This window comes from Jaculus jaculus, chromosome X (assembly GCF_020740685.1).
Source record: "Jaculus jaculus isolate mJacJac1 chromosome X, mJacJac1.mat.Y.cur, whole genome shotgun sequence".
Classification (NCBI taxonomy): Eukaryota; Metazoa; Chordata; class Mammalia; order Rodentia; family Dipodidae; genus Jaculus; species Jaculus jaculus.
In genome coordinates, this window is record NC_059125.1 from 15835484 (window position 1) to 15856581 (window position 21098).

At 38.0% G+C, this 21098-nt stretch overlaps 1 protein-coding gene across 7 annotated transcripts in view; it reads left to right on the plus strand.

Annotated features, from left to right (window-relative positions):
- The window catches only part of Mid1 (midline 1), a 394404-nt gene that overhangs the window by 331131 nt on the left and 42175 nt on the right, over nucleotides 1-21098 (plus strand). For all 7 annotated transcript variants that reach the window (XM_045140323.1, XM_045140325.1, XM_045140327.1 and 4 more), the window contains exons 4-5: nucleotides 3502-3609; nucleotides 16278-16426. In XM_045140323.1, the coding sequence (XP_044996258.1) occupies nucleotides 3502-3609; nucleotides 16278-16426 (257 nt within the window). The remainder of the gene's footprint in view (nucleotides 1-3501; nucleotides 3610-16277; nucleotides 16427-21098) is intronic.

The following is a 21098-nucleotide window of genomic DNA, read 5'->3' on the forward strand; positions in this document are numbered from 1 at the left end:
CAACTTTCCTCTGTCATCACTCTTTTTTTTGTCTTTAAAGAGGAGTCTCTTTTTTATTTTTTATTTATTTATTTGAAAGTGACAAAGAGAGAGAGAGAAAGAGGCAGATAGAGAGAGAGAGAGAATGGGCGCACCAGGGCCTCCAGCCACTGCAAACGAACTCCAGACACGTGCGCCCCTTGTGCATCTGGCTAACGTAGGACCTGGGGAATCAAGCCTCGAACTGGGGTCCTTAGATTTCACAGGCAAGTGCTTAACCACTAAGCCACCTCTCCAACACTGGCATCACTCTTAATTAACTCCACCCTATTCCTGCCTTTTGTTTAGGGACCAAGGAGGAGATAGGCAACACTAAAGTGGAAGTATATGTTGAAGAAAGAAGGTTTAAGAATTATTTCTTGAATTTTTAATGGCTACAGAGTACTTCCATCAACAACAATGATTCTTAATCAAAAGCTATGAGTCCAAAATGAAATTTAAAATTACAACAAGGATCTGCTCGCTTCCAATCCAAACTGAAGAACTAGAAACACCTGAACATATTACAAGTAACCCATAAACCCTGTCATATTTGAATTGATGACTCATAAGGAATTAAATCCAATCAAATCATTAACTCTTTTTAAAGTCACATATATAAATGACAGCCAAAGTGTGGAAAATTTCATTGTACTGCAATAATTTTAGAAATATAGGGTAATATTCAACTTATTTTATTATACCTTTAGGAATATAAGAATACTGGTGTTACCCAAAATTTGGAACTTCATCAAAGTACAAAAGAGATTCAACTTTTCTGGTTTCAGAGAAAAGTTGTCTGTATTCTTTGAAAAAATATAGGGAAAATGCCTGGCCTAAAATAACAGACCATATTCCCAAATTTTTGGAAATATATGTTTTGAGGTGATACTGATTGTAGTATCAGGTTTCTCAGAAAGTATTTAGCTCCACAAAGTAAATTTCAGACCACTTTTTTTTTTTTTGGTAGAGTCAACCTATCAAAGAAAACGCAGTAGGCAGAATTTGGATTGAATTGAGTCTCACATCACAATGGCAACTGCGGTATACTTTTCCTACTATAAAATAACTCAAAGCTCAATGACTTTTTGGAGTGAAATAGATCGGACTTATGGTGGACTTATGGGTGGTATAGTCAGATTCCCCTTGCCAGTGTTTGGGATACTATCCTTCTGCTATTGTCCACCTGATGCTGGCCAGGAAGTGATGTCCAGCCTCTGCTAGTACCATATTTTCCCCCTGGAAACATGGAGTTTGTCTTTGATTCTGTAAACCAAAATATACCCTTTTATCCCATACGCTGCTTTTGGTTGAGTGCTTTGTCCTAGCAACAAGAAGGTAACTGCAACACTTGGGAAGCCTGAAAGGGATCTAGAAATGATACCATAAAAATAATAGTAAGATAGCCTAAAGAGATGTTGTAGCAGTTAACAGCACTTGCTTGCCAGCCCGTTGGACTTAGTTCAATTCCCCAATGCCCATGTAAAAGCTATTTGCAAAGTGACAACATGTATCTATGATCCCAATGCACTTATGGTAATTGGAGGTGGTGACAGGAGAATCTGAAAACTCTTGGGCCAGCCACACTGACACATAAAGCAGCAAGAAAGACAGCCACTGTCTCAAAGAAGGTGGAAGGAGGAGATAAACACTCCTAGGTGGTTGTGCTTAGACTTTCACACTTGTACCATGACTCACACATACCCATACATATATCATGAACATCTTCATACACATGTGCATGTACACACACATGAAATAAAACAAAATGGTAAGAGAAGTGGATCCCAGTGGTTATTTTTCTTGAATTATTAGCCTGAGTTCCATATTCTATAATCATCTATCAGTGCATTTTAAGTTTTTTTTTCTTCATTAATTGGACAATTATTTACCTCTGTGCTAATCAAATGGAGGATATAATACCATGGATTGTTAGAAATGGTTATGATAGTCATCTTAATAACATGTCTTGTTTGGTCTTTATGAGGCATCTGTTAATGATCAGGAACAAAATCCAAGGAATCCTGAGCCTCTACAAAGACATGTTTTCTGTGAGCCATGATCAGTGGACTTACCCTGAACTCATGACATTACTTCTAGTTGATCTCATTCATAAATACTGACATTAGAACACTTGACATCACGCAGATCAAAAAGGCTTCATCTTCCCCATGTGATATGCTCGAATCATCTGTGGCATTGTCATCCTGTGCAGCTTTACAACTTTTTCTGTGATTTTGCTAAAATAATAAAAATTTTTTTCATGTTATTTCCATCTCTCACAGTGAGTGTTTCTGCATTTCTGTCTGTGAATAATGATTTCAGCATTGTCACAAGGTAGAGGAAATTACATGTACATAGTATTTCCCAAGGTCAGTTGCCAAGAGTAAGCTAACTGTGACTCTCCCTTGTATTTTCAAATGTAGGCAAGTCTACATTGATTCACTTTTCTACAAGAATGGTGGCCTTTCACTTATATAAGCTTCATGTTTAAATATACCAGGATTAAAATTTTAAATTATGTCATAAGAGTAATGAAGCACAAAAATCACAATTTTTATTTTTTTTATTAGTGAATACAGAGAGGGAAAGTGATAGAGAGGATTATGGGCATGACAGGGCCTTTTATGCTGTAAAGGAACTCCAGATGCAGGTGGTACTTTGTACATCTGGCTTTCCACGGGTACTAGGGAATTAAAACCAGGCCAACAGGCTTTCCATGCAAATACCTTTAACTAGTGAGCCATCTCCCCAATCCCAGATGACCTTTTTGCATTTTGATATAGTGATTAAGTATAAATTTGATACTTGTATATTAAAAATGTTAGCTTGAGGCTGGAGAGATGACCCAGCCGGTAAAGGGCACTTTATTGTTTCTATTCTCCAGTAACAATATAAAACAAGATGCATGAATTGGAAAATGTATCTGAAGTTCATTTGCAGCTGTAGGAGGCCCTAGGTTGCCCACACTCACTTTTTAAAATAAACAAATATGATGCAAGCTTGCTGCACTGTTTCCAGAAAGTTCCTCTGAAAGATATTGATAGTAATTTGTCCCCCATAAAATAATATTAGGAGATTACATTTGACAAGACAAACTTGATACTTTTTTCTAAAATATAAAATGAAGATATATATATATATATATATATATATATATATATATATATATATATATTTAATCTTCACTGCTTAGTGTCCAATTATTGCATAATTGCAATGGACAATATATATATTGTGTTAGGAAAGTTTCTGATGCTGAACCTGGCTTTGTAGGGAAGTATGTTATCATTGGATAATGTTTTCCAAGGATACAAGTTAGAAAGTAGGAATATAAATTGTGTACTTGCCTGCCTCTTATAATAGGTAGGAGAATTGACACTCAAAATATATACTCAGAGATTACTACTACATTAGTCTACACAGGCAATAGCACTTAACAGAAATAAAGGTCACATTTACATCTTTTTATTTGTCCTGTAGGTCAATGCATCACGTCAAGAAGCCAAATTAACAGAAGAATGTGATCTTCTCATTGAGATCATCCAACAAAGACGACAAATTATTGGAACCAAGATCAAAGAAGGAAAGGTATGCTTTCCAGGGCAGAAGATGTTGTACTCTCCACCTGGAGAAAATATACTCCCAAGTACTTCAATAGCTTTTGAAATGTTAAAACTACTGTCTGTACATTCCATAATTCCTTCAAATATTTGTCATATTCCATTTTGTGTTTCTATGGCACAATACCTGAATCTGGGTGTCCAGCACACACTTGAAAGAGATAAAGAATGACTTCTCCCCTAAGGTATCCAGAAAGAATCAACATTGCCACCACCTTGACTTTAACCCAGTAAGACATCTGAATGTTTGAACACTAACATAATCAATATGGGTGTTTCAAGCTACTAAATTTATAACAATTTGTTAAAGCAGCAATAAGAAACTAATACAAAGATGGGACTTCTAGAACACAGATGCAGTAGCTCTATGAGTATAAAGCCACAATTTTAAACCTGCAGGTATGTTGTTCAGCTTGATAAATACAGTAAAAATTGAAATACTGTATGTTTCAAAATTGCTAAGATATTATACTTAAAAATTTCTCAACAAGAATAATGACTGGTTGTTACTTACCTTGATTTAATTATCCTACATTATATTCATAAACTATAACATCACACTATATCCCACAATATATGAAAATGCTATTAATTTATCATTAAAAATAGAATTTTTTAAAATAAACTTATATAGATATAAAGAGCTGACTCCTGCATACAATCATGCAAAAGTAGAAAATTATTTTCCAGAAATATAGTAATAATTAATTATGGTTAATGTTTTAAGAAACCAAGCATCTGAGAATGGATGATGTCAATTATTAAAAATGAGCCCAGTTAAAAACTTTTTCTTTTAAGATGGCAGTGTTTACTGGATAATCTGTAGAAGGATGAAATAGATCCTTCTATGAATATTAAGAGAAGTGCTTACTGGGAAGATTGGTGAGCATATTATATATAATTAGCCAAACACCAGCAGACAGTACACCCCTAGGACTCATGACTACCCCTGTTGTAGGTTTTCAGTATCAGGGAAGTATTCCTTCCCATGGAGTGATCTTCCAGTCCAATTAGTGGATGGTTGGTTTAGTGGTTGGTTTCCCCCATAACAGACATGCCACTATTGCACCCATCAGCTCATTTGGCCTGGCTGGCCAAATTTAAGGCTTGCAGTGTCCACTATTGCATATCTCCACTGGTTATTTCTCTCTCTCCCATTGAATTATATGCAGCATAGCTTTCTCCAGCTTTCTGTCAGCTGGTCTACATGGAGGAGGTTTTCAGGTCAGCTCCAGCAGGATTTATCTGGGACTTTTCAGCCCAAGCATGTGGAATCTTCAGCAGTAGGGTCTTACTATCTATTCCTGGTGGGAAACCAATGGCCTTGGCAATGGCTTGTAATGTTTTGGGGGCATCAGAGGCCTCCCTGGCCAAAAACTCACTGGAAGGTATCCCACCCCTGACACTGAATTTTTTCTGGTAGCAGTCTATTGCTTCTGAGAGTTCCATTGTTCAAAAAGGTAGGTTTCCATGTGACTTATTTATATCTACTTAGATTTTGATTAGCCCTCCCTCTGATCTCACTTAGGCCTTTTCACCCCCATTAATTGGTTCTTCTACTTACATAATACAGTACAGTTCTATCACGTCCCTCAGTTGCCAAAGTTTAGCCAAAGAGTTCATGCTTTGAAGCACTTGTCCAATGAACATCATTAGTAGAGAACATAATCAGAAAGAAAAACAAATAGACATAGCTAATGGAAAACAAAGTAAGAATCTGCATGGGGCAGAAAAGGCGAAATACTGCAAAGCTGTGACTGCAGCTGAAGACACAGGCGATTGCCACCTGGGCTGGAAGAGACAGTTGCAGGTATAACTTCAAGGCCTATGGTTAAATCCTTCATATAGCTTTGGGGAAAGTAGAATTGCCATAGATCTGATAAGGCACTAAGACCAGTTTTACTCCATAGTGCCATGAGCTGTATAAGGTTGCTAATTCATTCCAAAGGACTACAAAAAAAAAAAAAAAAAGAGAGAGAGACAGATAAATAAATAAATAAATAAACCATTGCAAATCTAGTATCATAACATTTGGCAAGTTTCAGACCTGCAATTCTGGAGCAAGTCAGTTGTTTTGTTGGGTTCTGTGTCCCACTCATTCTGATCTTGCATAAGACAGGAATCTCAGAAACAGATAAGACGGGATTCCTGAGTGCAAGCCTGAGGACCAGATGAAGCCAACTGTAAAAGATTAGACAGAGTCTACTAAACAAGGAAGAGGAAAGAGCAAAGAGTTATCCATGGCTAATTCCTTGAAATCTGAAACTCTTAAGCTCATTGCCAAAGTAAACAAAGGAATATTTGATTTCTAAAAATATAACCAACAAAATCAATTGCATTATCTTACCTCAAATGAGATTAGATTTATTGGAGATAATGAAAATGACATTAGAAGAAACAGTTCTGGTATCTCCATAGCAGGATATGGAGTTCTTTTGGTATATGCCCAGGAGTGGCATAGCTGGATTTTATGGACGGTCTTCCTTTAAATACTTTAGAAAGCCTCCATAGTGGCTGTCCTGCCAGCAGTGAGTATGGGTTTCCCTTTTCTCACAATCCTTACCAATATTTGTTGCTTGCTTTCTATACTTAAAACTCTCTAAGCTAATTAAAAATATCAAAAATAAACAATTCAAAACAACTGACAACGATTTTAAAAGAGCAAGAAATACAGCTGAGCATGGTGACTCATGTATTTAATTCCAATAGTCCAGAGGCTGAGGTAGGAAGATCCCTATGAGTTTGAGGACAGCCTGCGCTAGAGTTACAAATCAACCTGGGAGAGAATGACTCTCTGCCTCAAACAAAGAGAAAATGAGCAAGAAATACTGGAAATCATGAAAGAAGAAAATGAAATGAGAAACCAATTTAAATTAGCAATTTGAAGGTAAATTTGTACACATTTAAATTTAAAAGAATGCAGTTAAAAAGAAACCTTTAAAGTGACTTTTGTCCACCTGGAGAATTTCATAAATACAGGAAGGCACAAAAAAGAGGCTGAGTGATATTAAACTCTGGCAGGTGTCCATGGAGCTTAGAATCAAAGCTTTTATTTAAATAGAATTCCTGACCATACTAGTGATTCATCACCTGGAGATTTAAAAACATTCATCTCTTGTTAAAATGCAAAATGCTGCTGCTATGCCAATTACAACTCATTAACTAGAATATTGGAGGATGTGACCAGACAGCTCCAGTATTTATTTAAAAACAAATCCCCAAATGATTCTTTTGGACACAATGTTTGAGAAATGCTGATGGGTTATATCAGAAGGAATTGAAAACTGGTCTATAATTAAAAGTATATCCCAAATTGTTTCCTCTTGAATATTCTGGTAGTCTTACAGAAGGCCTTTGTTTTCTCTTGCTTCAGTTCATGAATAATTTGGGTTTTATTTTCTTTTTCTTCCTATTATACTTTAAATTTCCAGTATCATGATAAAGAAAGAAAAACATGAAAGTGGAATTTGGTTATTGTCACTTTTGTTATCTGTGTAGATTCTACAAGGCATAGCCACAGGATAACTGATTGACATGAAAGTAAAGGACTTGTTTGACCTCGATTTATTTTGTTAAAATTGTATCAAACACCTTGAATTTGGCCATATAATCTAAACTATTCTTTATGTTGTGTGATTAAGTATTTCTTTCATTAAGGGTTTTTCTTTTTCCTAGTCACTATAAATTATTTTCCTTCCTGGAATTTTCTCTTCCTATTTCTCAGTTTCTAATGGTTAAGTCCTGATATCTTGACTTGGAATGGATGGCTTCCTTGGTCTTGCCTCTGTATATAATGATTCTAGAAGCTAAGTTCTGTTTCATGTAAAAAAAAAAAAAAAAGTAGCATTATTTCATTCAACTAAATTACACAGTTATTCCACTGGGGACAAGAGCTAACTTACTGAGGTGACATCTTTTGTCAGGATTGAGACCAGATGCTGTGTGCCCCAAAATTGAGACATTTTACTCTCTGACTCTGTTTTTCAGGATTCTTCTCCTCCTTGCCTGAAATCTTAGGCTTACTGCCTGTCAATTCAGCCATTGTTTCTTTTGTTTGGCCTAGTACATACTTAGAATTGGATGTTCCTTAGAGACTTCCAGTTTTGACATCCCCTTCCTTCCCTTTCTCCGATTAGAGTTGTCCTGGGATGGTAATGATGACTTGGAGAAAGCAAGAGATTCTTGGACTTAGCGAGAATTCTAGAGGGAGCCTGAGCCAGCCTTGTCTGTAAGACAGATTACCCAACCACCTCCCTACCCTAACATTCAAGGTTATTTTCCATTCTGGAATGATCATAACGCCAGCCAAAACTTGTCCCAGGGTGTACAGATGTGGCAGTAGGCATACAGTGATTCCAATTTTAACTTGGTTTCTGGCCAGAGAGCTTCAGTTCATAGTGTATTTCAGACACCAGAGCCACAGTCAAGTGGGGAACCTTGGACTGATCTTGGGCTGCCTGAGAGGTTATGGTCAATTACACTTGAAGGTCATTTTCAAGCAAGAAAGAATCAGAAATTGGAATGGAGGTTGTGAAGCAAATATGCATTTTATTCCAACTGGGAAATTCTTATCAAAATAGTTCTTATCGAGTGAATACAAAGTGCCTGGAAATGACGTTTCCAGTGAAGGGAAATTGCCCAGCTGTGCTGTTTTTGGCTTTCTTGCATCTGTTGAACAGGAAAAATATTAATCAATGGGAAAAACGCTCCCTTTCTGTTAATTTAACATGAGTTTAAGGTAGTGTGGGAAATAGTAATACCTAATATTTTTTATATCATAACTTTATTACATGGATTAAAAAGAACTCTTTAGAAAATGATTTTTACTTAAGCCTAAAATTTATACTAATAGAGATATTTTTATTTTCTTTTTTAACATTTTTATTGAAAAGTTCTATTAGTATAGACAATGTGGCATGATCGTATTCCTCTCCTACAACCCCATTTTTTTTCTCTCCCAAATCCCCCTCCAATCTCTTCTGTCTTGATATCATCACTTTTCCCCTCCTATTATGTAGATCTTATGTAGGTAGTGTCAGCCACAATGAGGTCTTCACTGGTTGTGTCTGGAAGACAGCATTGTAAGCACTGATATCTTTCCTGTAATGTTGTGGGGACCTCAAAGACCTATACTCAATAAGTCACTGGAAGGTATCCCACCCTTGCATTGAAAATTTTCTAGTAACAATCTATGGCTTCTGCATACAGCAATATCTGCCCCAACAGGTACTTCTGCTCAAACTCTGTTTTAACACACACACACACACACACACACACACACACACACGTATATTATTGACTAACCAAGAAGTGGGTTTCCATATGCCTTTAACTTCATGAGGTCTCAATGGTTGATTATTTGTCTTCCTTCCTGAACAACTGGGGTTATATTAAGAAAGAAAGCTCCTGCTTTTGCCTATAAGATGAAGTGATTCCTCTACTTTTTTTTTTTTTTTACCTCAAGCAGTCAGAGTTATGGGTCTGATATTAAAGTCTTTGATGCATTTGAACTTGATTGCTATGCTTGGAGAGAGATAAGGATCTGTGATGGTTTGAATGCCTAGGGTATTTTTGATTACAGTTAAGATTCCTGCTTAAGTTTAAGATTCCAGAAGCCTGCTGGAGGAGGTGTCACTAGAGGCAGATCCTGGGGCCCAGCCCTAAGGTATGTTTGGAGGCAGCTCTTGACTACTGTCCATAGGTGTATGGAGAGCAGTTTGAGCTCTGGCTGTCCAAGTTTGTGGTGCTGGCTGTTGATGATTTCTCTCTGCTTAGATCTCTGAAATGGGCCAAACTTTTTCTTTAATTGATGGAACTTCCCTGGGATCTGCAAGCCTAAAATAAATCTCTTCCTCCTATTAACTGTGTCTGGTTGGATGTTCATCCCAGTAACATAGAGCTGACTACAAAAGGATATATTGGGCTGGAGAGATGGCTTAGCGGTTAAGCACTTGTCTGTGAAGCCTAAGGACCCTGGTTCAAGGCTCAAATTCCCCAGGACCCACGTTAGCCAGATGCACAAGGGGGCGCATGCATCTGGAGTTCTTTTGCAGTGGCTAGGAGCCCTGGTGTGCCCATTCTGTCTCCCTCTCTCTCCCTCCTTCTCTCTGTCACTTTCAAGGAAATAAATAAAAATAAGCAAAAAAAATTCAAAATGATATATTTTCATCATTCTACATATAGATGTCCAGTTTTTCCAGAAATATTTATTAAAGCAGCTGATTTTTTCTCCAGTGAATATTTTTAAAATATTTATTTATTTATGAGAGAGAGAGATAATGGGCATGCCAGGGTCTCTAGCTACTGCAAACAAATGCCAGATGCATGAGCTACCTTGTACATCTGGCATACATGGGTCTTGGGGAATCAAACCTGGATCCTCAGGCTACTCAGGCAAATGCCTTAACCAATAAGCCATCTTGCCAGCCCTCCAGTGGATATTTTTGGCATTCTTTACAAAACTCAGATTGCTTATAGCTGCCTATATTTACATCTGTGTCCTCTATTCTGTTCCATTGGTCTGCATGACTGCTTTTGTACCAGTACCATGCTGTTATTGTTACTATGGATCTGTAATATATCTTAAAATCAGGTGTGCTGATACCACCAGCCTTATAAATTTTTTTTGTTTATTTTTATTTATTTATTTATTTGAGAGCAACAGACAGAGAAAGAGGCAGATAGAGAGAAGAATGGGTGTGCCAGGGCCTCCACCCACTGCAAATAAACTCCAGACATGTGCACCCTCTTGTGCATTTGGCTAAGATGGGTCTTGGGGAATTGATCCTCAAACCGGTGGGGTCCTTAGGCTTCACAGGCAAGCACTTAACCACTAAGCCATCTCTCCAGCCCCCCCTTTTTGTTGTTGTTTCTCTGAATTGCATGGATAATTGGAGGATTTTTTTTTGTGTTTTCAAATAAATTTTAGAATTTTTCCCCCTATTTCAGTGAAGAATACCCTTAGAATTTTGATGGGGATTCTATTACACCTGTAGATTACTTTTAGCAACATGCACATTTTCACAATATTGATTCTTCCAGACCATGAACATTGGATGTCTTTCCATTTCCTATTGTCTTCTACAATTTCTCTCATGAGTATTTTAAAGTTTTCATTGTAGAGGTCCTTCACTTCCTCGGTTAGCTTTGTTCAAAGGTGCTGTATTTATTTATTTATTTATTTATTTTTGATGCAATTGTGAATGGGAGTTGTGGTAGGTTGAATGGATATCCCCAAATAAATCCAAGCATTTATTAAAGCTTATAATTTAGATCTCCAGCTACCTGGCTGGAGGAGCTATAATGGGCAGATCCTGGGGTCCAACCCTAAGGTTGTTACTGGAGGTGGATCTGTTTCCAGCCAAAAGGCATGCAGAGTGCTTGAGCTCTGCCTGGGATCCCCAGAATGTGGTTGCTGGTGGTGGTCTTTTTCTCTGCATGGATTTGGTAATGGAGGTCAGCTTCTTTTGCCACTGCGGAACTTCCTCTGGCCATTCTCCCCATAAACTGTGCCTGGTTTGGAAGTTCATCCCAGCAGCATGAAGCTGACAATGGCAGGAGTGTTTCCCTGATTTCATCCTCAGCATATTTGTTATCTCCATTTAAGTAGGGCTACTGATTTCTGTGCATTAATTTTTTTTATCCTGCCACTTTGCTGAAAATATGTATCAGCCCTTGATGATAGAGTCTTTAAGGTCCCTTATGTATAAAATCATATCATTTCCAATTTGCATCACTTTTATTTGTGTCTCTTGTCTTATTTCTATAGCAGAGATTTTCAGTGCTATATTAAATAAAAGTAGTAAAAGTGGACACCCTTGTCTTATTTATGATTTTAGTGTAAATGCTTTCAGTTTTTAATATAATGTTGGCTACATGTTTGTCATATATAGCATTTATTATGTTGAGATATGTTCCTTCTACTGCCAGTTTCTGCAGGGTATTATCATGAAGGGATGTTGGATTTTTAAAAATTTTAATACATTTATTTATTTGAGAGAAAGACAGGGAGAGAGAGAGAGAGAGAGAGAGAGACAGAGAATGGGCATTCCAGGGCCCTCAACTGCTGCAAACGAACTCCAGATGCATGTGCCACCTGTGCATCTGGCTTACGTGGATCTTGGGGAATCAAACTGTGGTCATTTGGCTTTGCAGGAAAATACCTTAACTGCTAAGCCATCTTACCAGCCCAGGATGTTGGGTTTTTGACAAATGTCATTTCCATATTTATTATTCCATATTTATTTATTTATTTATTTGTCCTTGACTCCATTTATATGGTATATTACATTTATCAATTTGCTTATGTTGAACAATCCATTCATCTCTGGAATAAAACACACTTGATCAGGATGCATTACCTTTTTAATGTGTTCATATATTATGTTTGCCAGTATTTTGTTAAGAATTTTTGCATCTATAATCAGGATGAAGTTTGGTCTGTAACTATCTTTTCTGGTAGAGTCTGGTTTTGTTATCAGGGTAATTCTCGCTTCATAAAAAGGGTTTGGTAATATTGCTTCCTTTTTATTTTATGGGGAAGTTTGAGAAGAATTGGTGTTAGTTCTTCTATGAAGGTCTGGTAGAATTCACCAGTAAATTCATCTGGGTCTGGACTTATTTTATTTGGGAGATATTTTTTATATCTGTTTTGATCTTGTTACTTGTTATACATCTGTTTATATTATATTATCTTGCTTTAAATTTGGTATATATATATATGTATTTATATATTTATATATATATGTATGTATATATGTATATACACATATATGCATTTCTTTCAGATTTTGAAATTTAGTGAAGGATATGTTTTTAAGGTATGAAGGTATGTCCTTATGATTTTCTGAATTTCCTTGATATCTGTTGTTATGGTACCCTTTTCATCTCTAATTTTATTAATTTTTGCCAAGATGACCTTTCAGTTGGTGATAGTGGGGTACTGAAATCATCTCTTCTATTGTGCTTGGGGTATCTGTGACTTTATATCTAGTAGTGTTTGTTTAATGAAATTGTATGTGCCTATATTTGGTGCATATATGTTAAGAATTGTAATAGTCTCTTGCTGAAATTTACCATTAATCAGTATAAATTTAGCTTCTTTATATCTTTTAACTAAAGTTGGTTTGAAGTTAGATATCAGAATAGCAATATCTGCTTATTTTCTAGGCTCATTTGCTTGAAATAACACTTTCTATCCTTTCACCCTAAGGTAGTATCTATCTTTTATGAAGAGGTGAAGTTTTTGGAGATGACAGAGTTGTTGTTCTTTTTAATGCAGTCTGCAGTCTCTTTTTGTTTGAGCATAGAGACCATTGATAATAAGTGTTATTCTTGAACAATTTATTTATTCCTGTAATTCTTATTTTATAGCACAGAATATTTTTTTCTGGTACACTCTTGTATTAGCTATTATTTGAAGATGGTTTCTTCTTTCTTGTTGTCTCCTGTATGGCTTTTTCCTTCCCTTCAGACCAAAGGATCCCTTCAAGTATTCTTTGTAGAGCTGGCTTAATGGTAATGAATTCCTTTAGCTTGTTTTGGTCAAGGAAAGTTCTTTTTTACTCCTTTATATGGTAATGCCAATTGGCAGTTGTTGTCTTTCAGACTGTGGAATAAATCATTCTAAACTCTTATGGGTTTTAAGTATTGTGTTGAATAATTTGCTCTTATCTTGATGAACTTGCCTTTATGAGTAGTTGCTTCTCTCTTATGGCTTTCAATATATTTTCTTTGGCCTGTGTGTTTCATAGCTTAACTTTAATATGCTGAGGAGAGGTTATTTTGTGGTCTTTTCTGTTTGATGTTCTAACTTTCACCCATGTCTGTATTGGCCCCTGTTTCCCTATCTGGGGGAAATTTTCTTCTCTGATTTTGTTAAAAATATTTTCTGTGTCTTTAGGATGAAATTATTTTTCTCCTCCTCCTCTTGTGTCTATACCCTGAATTCTTAAGCTTGATTTCTTCATAATGCCTCAAATACCTTGAAATTCCTACTCACACCTACATATTAATTTGTCTTTCTTCTTGTTGGAATGTTCTAGATCAGTCTTCATGCTCAGATATTCTATCCTCTCCTTGATCCATTCCATCGATCAGTGAGACTTTTTACAGAGGGTTTTTTTTTTTCTTACTGTGTTTTTCTTTTCTATTATTTCAGATTGGTATTTCTGTTTCCTTACTCATATCTTATATCACCCTTCTATTTCGTTAAGTTGATTTCCTAGATTAATTGGGATTTCTAAGGAGTTTGGTTTCTTCGATTCCTTTGATTTCATCGAAGATACTTAAAAATATTCTTTTGAATTTTCTGTCTGGCATTTCACCTATTTATTTCAGCCTTATTGGTGGTTGAGTTTTAATTTTTGGAGAACCTGATTTTTTTCATCTGATTTTTTTTTGTTTGTTTCTTGTATTATTATAACTGCATTTTAGGTTATTTCAATGCTTTGTTTTCCAACTATATTATTTGTTTGTTTGGTTGTTATTTTTTAGAAGTAGACTTTCACTCTAGCCCAGGCTGACCTGAAATTCACCATGTATCTCAGGGTGGCCTCGCACTCACAGTAATCCTCCTACCTCTGCTTCCCAAATTATGGGATTAAGATGCCTGGCTCTCCAGCTGTATTTTCATACATATAGATCAGAAGTTGTATCAAGGTGCCAGATGTTCTACATTACTCCCACATTAATGGCAAAAGGTACCCAACCTACTGAATATGCCTGCTATGCAAATGCCCTTGCTTCAAATTAACAACAGTGTTCCTTTTGACTTCAGTAATTGCAGGTGGGTTCAAGAACCAGGCTTGTAGAAGTGTGCTATTGTTTTGGTAACTTAGAAGTGGGAGCAGTATAAGATGAATTAGTGTGAGGACTAGTGCTTACTTTGAAAAAGATGGAGGTAGCACAAGTTTCTGGGAGAGGGTAGTTCGAGTGCCGTTAGTTTTTACAGAATGTAGGTTGTTTAGGCTATGGAAAGTTGTACTTATGCAGAATAGTACTGAGGGGATAAGGTGGAAAGAGTGGGGAAAAAAGGGTTAGAAATACAGGGAAAGTAGACAAGTTGTACATGGGAAGAGTAGTAGAAAGATTGCAAAATAGTGGGATAGGTGGAGAAAGGTACATTAAAACATAAAATCTAAGTTAGCAACATATAAATGCAAGTAAATCTAACATGGAGTTTTTGTACATGAATGAGAATTAAAACAAGCAGAGAAACCTGCCAAACCAAATACCCTAAAAGGTGTGGGTAGGGTGACTCTCACCCTTAATCCCATCAGTTGGAAGGCTAAGATTCCATGGCTTCAGCAGGTTCCTTGTCAGCCTGGGCCACAGTAAAACCCTGCCTCCAAGAAAGAAAGGAATTTAGAAAAGGCAATATAGACAAATACCAAAGTGAAAAGAATTAACCCCAACACAAAACTTATTTAAGAGTAGAATTTAATTCATGTAAAAGTATATGAATTAGATCTAACATATCAGTATTTTTGTCCTAGTGTGCTGGGTTTTGACTTCTTTCCTTTTCTGGGCTTTTTTTTTTTTTTTTCTTTAGTAACATGTCCTCATGTGAAAGGTACAATTAGTATTTCCAATGCACGCCTATATGCCTGGCTATGGAGTATGCATTGCCCCAGTGGAAAACAGTCCTGTCACCTTTGGGGGTGGCTTTCTGTCTCACCTACATTGCTTGTAGAGCTGGTTCCCTCTTTGGTGTCCTGTGGGCTTAACTCAGCTGGTTATGTGGGTATGTCTTCTCTTCAGATCGGCTGTGCTAGAGCCTGTGTAGAAGGAGGTGGCTCAGATCATTTGGCATCCTCGGGTCTCCAGTGGTTCCCTGTGCTAGTAGATGGGGCAGGGAAAGGCTGTGTAACATCCTGCAAACTTTTCTGGAGCTGCCCCGCTGGTCCCTGTTGTCTGCTTCAGGAATTTTGATTTCACAAGGCCACTGTGAGTCAGAGAATCCCTTCCCAGTAGCTCTGCCCTTGCTGGCTCAGGTAGGACCTCATGAAGTTCTGTCCAGTGGCTGGCTGGAGGCTGATCCTCAATGGTTGTGTGATTGCTAGAAGATCCAGCTCTCCCTATTCTCTGCTGGGGTCTCACATAAGTCAATAATTCCTTATATGCCCTCACTTTTTGATAGAAGAATATGCTGTCTATTATGCCCCCAGTTTCTTTGGTGTGGCTCCTATTCTGCCCTCTTTACCAGAAGCCTCTGGTTAATTTTCTTGACCACATAGCTGAAAATTGATGTTAGAGAAAGTTCCAGGGCTCCCTGTGATCCTGGAGTAATTATGTGGCATAGTAGAGAGGGAAAAGATCTAGTGACCCATTGTAAACTTACCACTGGGCACGCCATATTTTTTTTTTCTCTACAGGGAAGTAATTAGCGATTCAGCCCTCAGTGATTCCTCATAGAAATTTGTTGGCGGTGCTTCTTCAAGGATATAAAGTTTTTCTAAGACAAGAGTTCATACTGAGCTGTCCAGATTTCTCCCTGATCTCTCTGCTTTTTTTACCCTCATGGAAAGAACGACTCATACCCTACAGATGCCACACCTCAGAAGGGTCTAGCCCAATGCCATTTCTCCCAGTGGGCCCATCATATGACCATGTGTCTCCATGCCTCTTTTGTTCAAGGTGATGAGGCTCCGCAAACTGGCTCAGCAGATTGCAAACTGTAAACAGTGCATTGAACGGTCAGCCTCACTCATCTCCCAAGCAGAACACTCTCTGAAAGAGAATGACCACGCCCGTTTTCTACAGACAGCCAAGAATATCACCGAGAGGTAAGTCCCGCTGGGTACTGGGAAGTTCTTGAGTTGCTGGTCAGTTGTATCTAGGTTTGATTGCTTGCTTCTGTTTTCATTTTCAAGGCTGAATATGAGAGACACTAGAAGCTTAGCACTGAATTGTTCCAGCTAAGGATGCTTTCCTTTGATATGACAAAGCACTTTCAATAACAGCCTGGACTTCAAGGCCTTGGCAGAAGCATTGCACCAGTTAGAAAGAATAAAATCAATTTGTTTGTATGTGGAGAGGCGGGGCACAGAAAGGCATATATTGTGACTCTCAGACTTGATGTTATCATGCACTTGGTAACAAAGAATAGAAGCGCAGGCACAAACATCAAAGGGAATCTTATCTCCCATGGCAGTTTTCATTTGTCAAAAGAAAACAACCACACAGGTGTTGTTCACTGGTAGACTTGTTTTTACTTGGTTAAGAAGGTTGGCCTCACCTGACAAGGTCAAGGCTGACTCATGTGGAAGAGAAAGGACCAAACTGTCAACCTCATCCTGCCTTCTTTTTAAATACCCTTGATTCCAAGGGAGGAAAGTTAGAAATGATGTTATCTGAAAGGTCAGTTCAGCAGTAAAACTGGCAAATACAATTATCCTTTCATTTCATTTACTTGTTTGGCATAAAAAAGTACTCATTTCCTTGGGTGCAGACACCTGTAACAATTCCCGTGGATCCAAAGAAAAGCACTAGGCTAGGCTGGGTACAACCAACACCAAGTAAATGCATGGGCAACACTAAAGGCCTTGACTTTGCATTCATTCTAATTTTCAACCACCCTTTGTGCAAAATAATAGAATCCTACCATTAAAAGAACTCACGGGGCTCGTTCATAAACTGGTCTTTGTCTTAGGGTGATCAGTAAGCTGTTTCTGTAAAAGATCAGAAACTAAACATTTTCAGCTTTGCCGGTTTTAAGTTCTCTGCCATAGCCAGGCAACTCCTGCCCGTGTAGCTCTACCATAGCCACACAGAATATGGGAACACTTAAGTGTGACTATGAGCCAATGAAACTATTCACAAACTGGCTGCAGGTGCTCCTTTACTAGCCCATGGCTATGGGGGAAAGGGGGGTGCTCACAATCTTATGACTTGAATTTCTTCAAGGAAAGAGAAAGGAGCCAGAGTGGTGGCTTAGCAGGTAAAGTGCTTGTCCATGGAGCCTAAGGACCCAGGTTCTATTCCCCAGAACCCATATAAGCCAGATGCACAATGTGGTACATGCATCTGGAGTTTGTTTGCAGTGGCTAGAAGCCCTGGCATGCCCTTTTTCTCACTATCTGCCTCCCTCTCCTTCTCTCTCTCTAATAAATAAATAAAGTATTTACAAAAAGAAAGAAAGGGGGCTGGAGAGATGGCTTAGTGGTTAAATGCTTGCCTGTGAAGCCTAAGGACCCTGGTTCGAGGCTCGATTTCCCAGGTCCCACGTTAGCCAGATGCACAAGGGGGCGCACGCGTCTGGAGTTCGTTTGCAGAGGCTGGAAGCCCTGGCGCACCCATTCTCTCTCTCTCTCTCTCTCTCTCTCTCTCTCTCTCTCTCTCTCTCTCTCAAATAAATATTTTTTAAAAAGAGAGAGAAAGGAAATTAACAGTGAGTAGTTGCTGATTTACTATGTTGGGATAATTCTCCAAATATGCTTCAGACATAGGCATCAATATTTATATTTAATTGTTCTATAAGAGTGGTACATAGCATTTTCACAACTCTAATCTATTGGCCAAACAGTTTCACTGTGTTATTTCTTATATTTGAGGAGAAATTTTTTTGTAACTAATTAGACATTACCTCTTCTTCAGGGCATCATAACAACTAACTAGCATTCCTTTTATGTCCTTAAATTGTCTCCCCCAGTGTAAGAGTTTCTCTACTCATGACTCCTAGGTTCCCGCTGTAAAATTGTTTGCATACATACATAACCCACACCCAAATTCTCATTGTTCATCCTAATAGTAAAAACTTTACACACCAAGGCTGGGGAGATGGCTCAGTGGCTAAGAGTGCTTTCCATGTAAGCACAAGGCCCTGGCTTCCATTCTCCAGCACTTGTATAAACACCTGTGCATGGCCATGCATACATATAACCCCAATCCTGTGGGAAGCAAAGACCAGACGATCAGTGGAGTTCATGAAAATGGCAGCTCCAGGTTAAAAAAAAAAAAGGATTCTGTCTCAAGGAAATACACAGATGAGCAATGGAGGAAGACATTTAATAGTCTCCTCTGGTCTCCACATGCATACATTTGGAATGAACACATCTGCACACACATGTGCCTATCCCCCCCCCACAAACACAACTGCCAAAATACAAACAAACAACAACAACATTTTAGCCACCACTACTTTCCAGTGTGGCAACGACACTGTTTGCACTAAGGCCAGAGATCCCAAGTGGGATCTGAGAGGACATGTCTTTTCTATGAATTGAGGCGTACCCAGATGTGGCATCAACTGAATAAACTCGCCTAATAGGAGAGTGACCCTGTACTATTTGTACTGAGTGGAGACTTAAATTTGACATATAACCCATCACTTAAATGTACATGTGATTGCCCACATTTGATCTCCCTTAGATTTGGTAGACAGATCCAGTCCTATGCAGCTTGCCTTGTAACAACTCCATCTTTTCTGGAATAGAAAAATAACTAATATCTATTTCCATAAAGAATGTGCTCCTGGCAATTTTGAATACACAGTGCTTAGAAAAATCAGCTGTAAGTCATATGTCCCTCTTTGCAATCCCAGATCATCCCCATTCCTTAGGTGCCATTCGTGTTGGTTAGCTCCTAATCCTTTATCTTTCCATCAGTTGGAATATAGTAAATGGTGACTGGATGAACACAAGTAGTTGGGAGAGCTGGGTTCAAATCCCAGAATTGCCACTTGGAAATGTGGTTCTTTCTGAGAGATGTGGCATGGGCTATACCAAACCCAGCCTAGTGATTCTCATTAGATCTACCAGAATTGGTATAGGTGTTTTCATGCATAGAGATGAGTAATTTTTATACTGAAGAAACATTCAACCTCGTCAGTTCTATTGCTGAATTCACCGTGCAAAGGGGATTTTCTACTTGGAAAATGGGCTCAGAATAACTATCCACACAAACACCTCTTCAGAATCATAGGCACTATAAGTTCTAGCTATATGCATGTCTTCATGCTAAAGCATATCAGCTGACCTCTGCTGTGTGGCTTTTCCAATGCTACTGTCGGCCTGCCTCTTTTCTTCAACCTGTAACTGAACACATTTAGCTAGGCTAGGGCCTAACATTGGAGTTCTGTCTCCTATGCTATCTGTCTTGTTTTTGGCTCCTATCTACTTCCAAGTCACTTCTATTCAAGTGTGAAACCAAGAACAAACATAGACAGCATTGGGACTACTCATTAGCACTTCTGCATCTGATTGCTTATATGCTCCTAGTAGGCAGGAATGGCAACCATTGTGTTGAAGTGTTACAGCCTCAGCTCACACTACCAAGTACCTGACATGAATGAATGAGTCAATTACTCTACACATAGGCCAATTATTCCCTCCTAGTACTGTGGTTGTAAAATTACAATGAAACACTGCAGAAAACCATTAGCCTAGCTCTTGTTCCAAGATGAATGTGTAACAAATGCAAATTGCCTCACTTATTGCTCATTAGATGGGTGTGAACATAACATGTCACACACTACATTATCAAGCTACCATAATACACAGTTCTTTGTTATTGCTTAGGGAACTTTTAAATATTATGTCACATGAGCAGTTTTCACCAAACCCAGACATCATAAAGTTCATCATCAGGACATTATTTTTATCAAGTGGCAAAAAAAAGTTACCTCTAAATCGAATGTATTCTCACAGCATCTAAGATTTTGTCTATTTTGAGGGGATCCCTCTTTTCCTTACTACAACATATAGTTCAAGCATCTGACAGACATTTCCAAAAGGTAATGCTGAGAACTCCATTTAGTAACTCTGGAAAGAAATTGTTTAGTTCTTAGTATCAGAGAACATTGTATGCCTGGGTTTTAAAGTACAGTCTGTAGGGTGTTAATTTTATAATAGCACCACATTTCTAAGGCCAAATGTGTTCGGGAAATCCAGATCTGACCAAAGTCAGACACATTTTGTGACTGTGATATCTAACTCGGTTTGACCATGGTGATGTATGGTGCTTGGCAGAATGCCTACAAATAGTGTGGCCCTAGACATATTCACCTTTTGGAAAACTGACCCTGTGTGCTCACTACCAAACGAGTATCATACAAATTAGAGATAGTAAAACAAACAGGGCAACAACCTTATAAGCATCAAGCGGGTATGCAAGGCTGTTAAGAAGAGGTTAACACAAGAAATATCCACAAAGTTTTACAAAAGAAATAATGAAAAAAAATACCTATGTTGTTCTAGCATAAAAGACATTAACACCCACACCTACATATGCACATGTATACACACACACACACACACACACACACACACACACACTAACAAGGTATTTAGAAAGTAGCCTAGCACTAACAGCTCTAGTGAATGTTGACAGATTATCTCAAAGGCCAGAAGATGGGCAACAAGAACTTGAGAAAGAAAAATAAAAACATAGCCTGAACTGTTGAATTTGGCAGATTTCCCCTCGCCTGTTAACTCCAATTGAAAGTTTGAAATTGTCGCC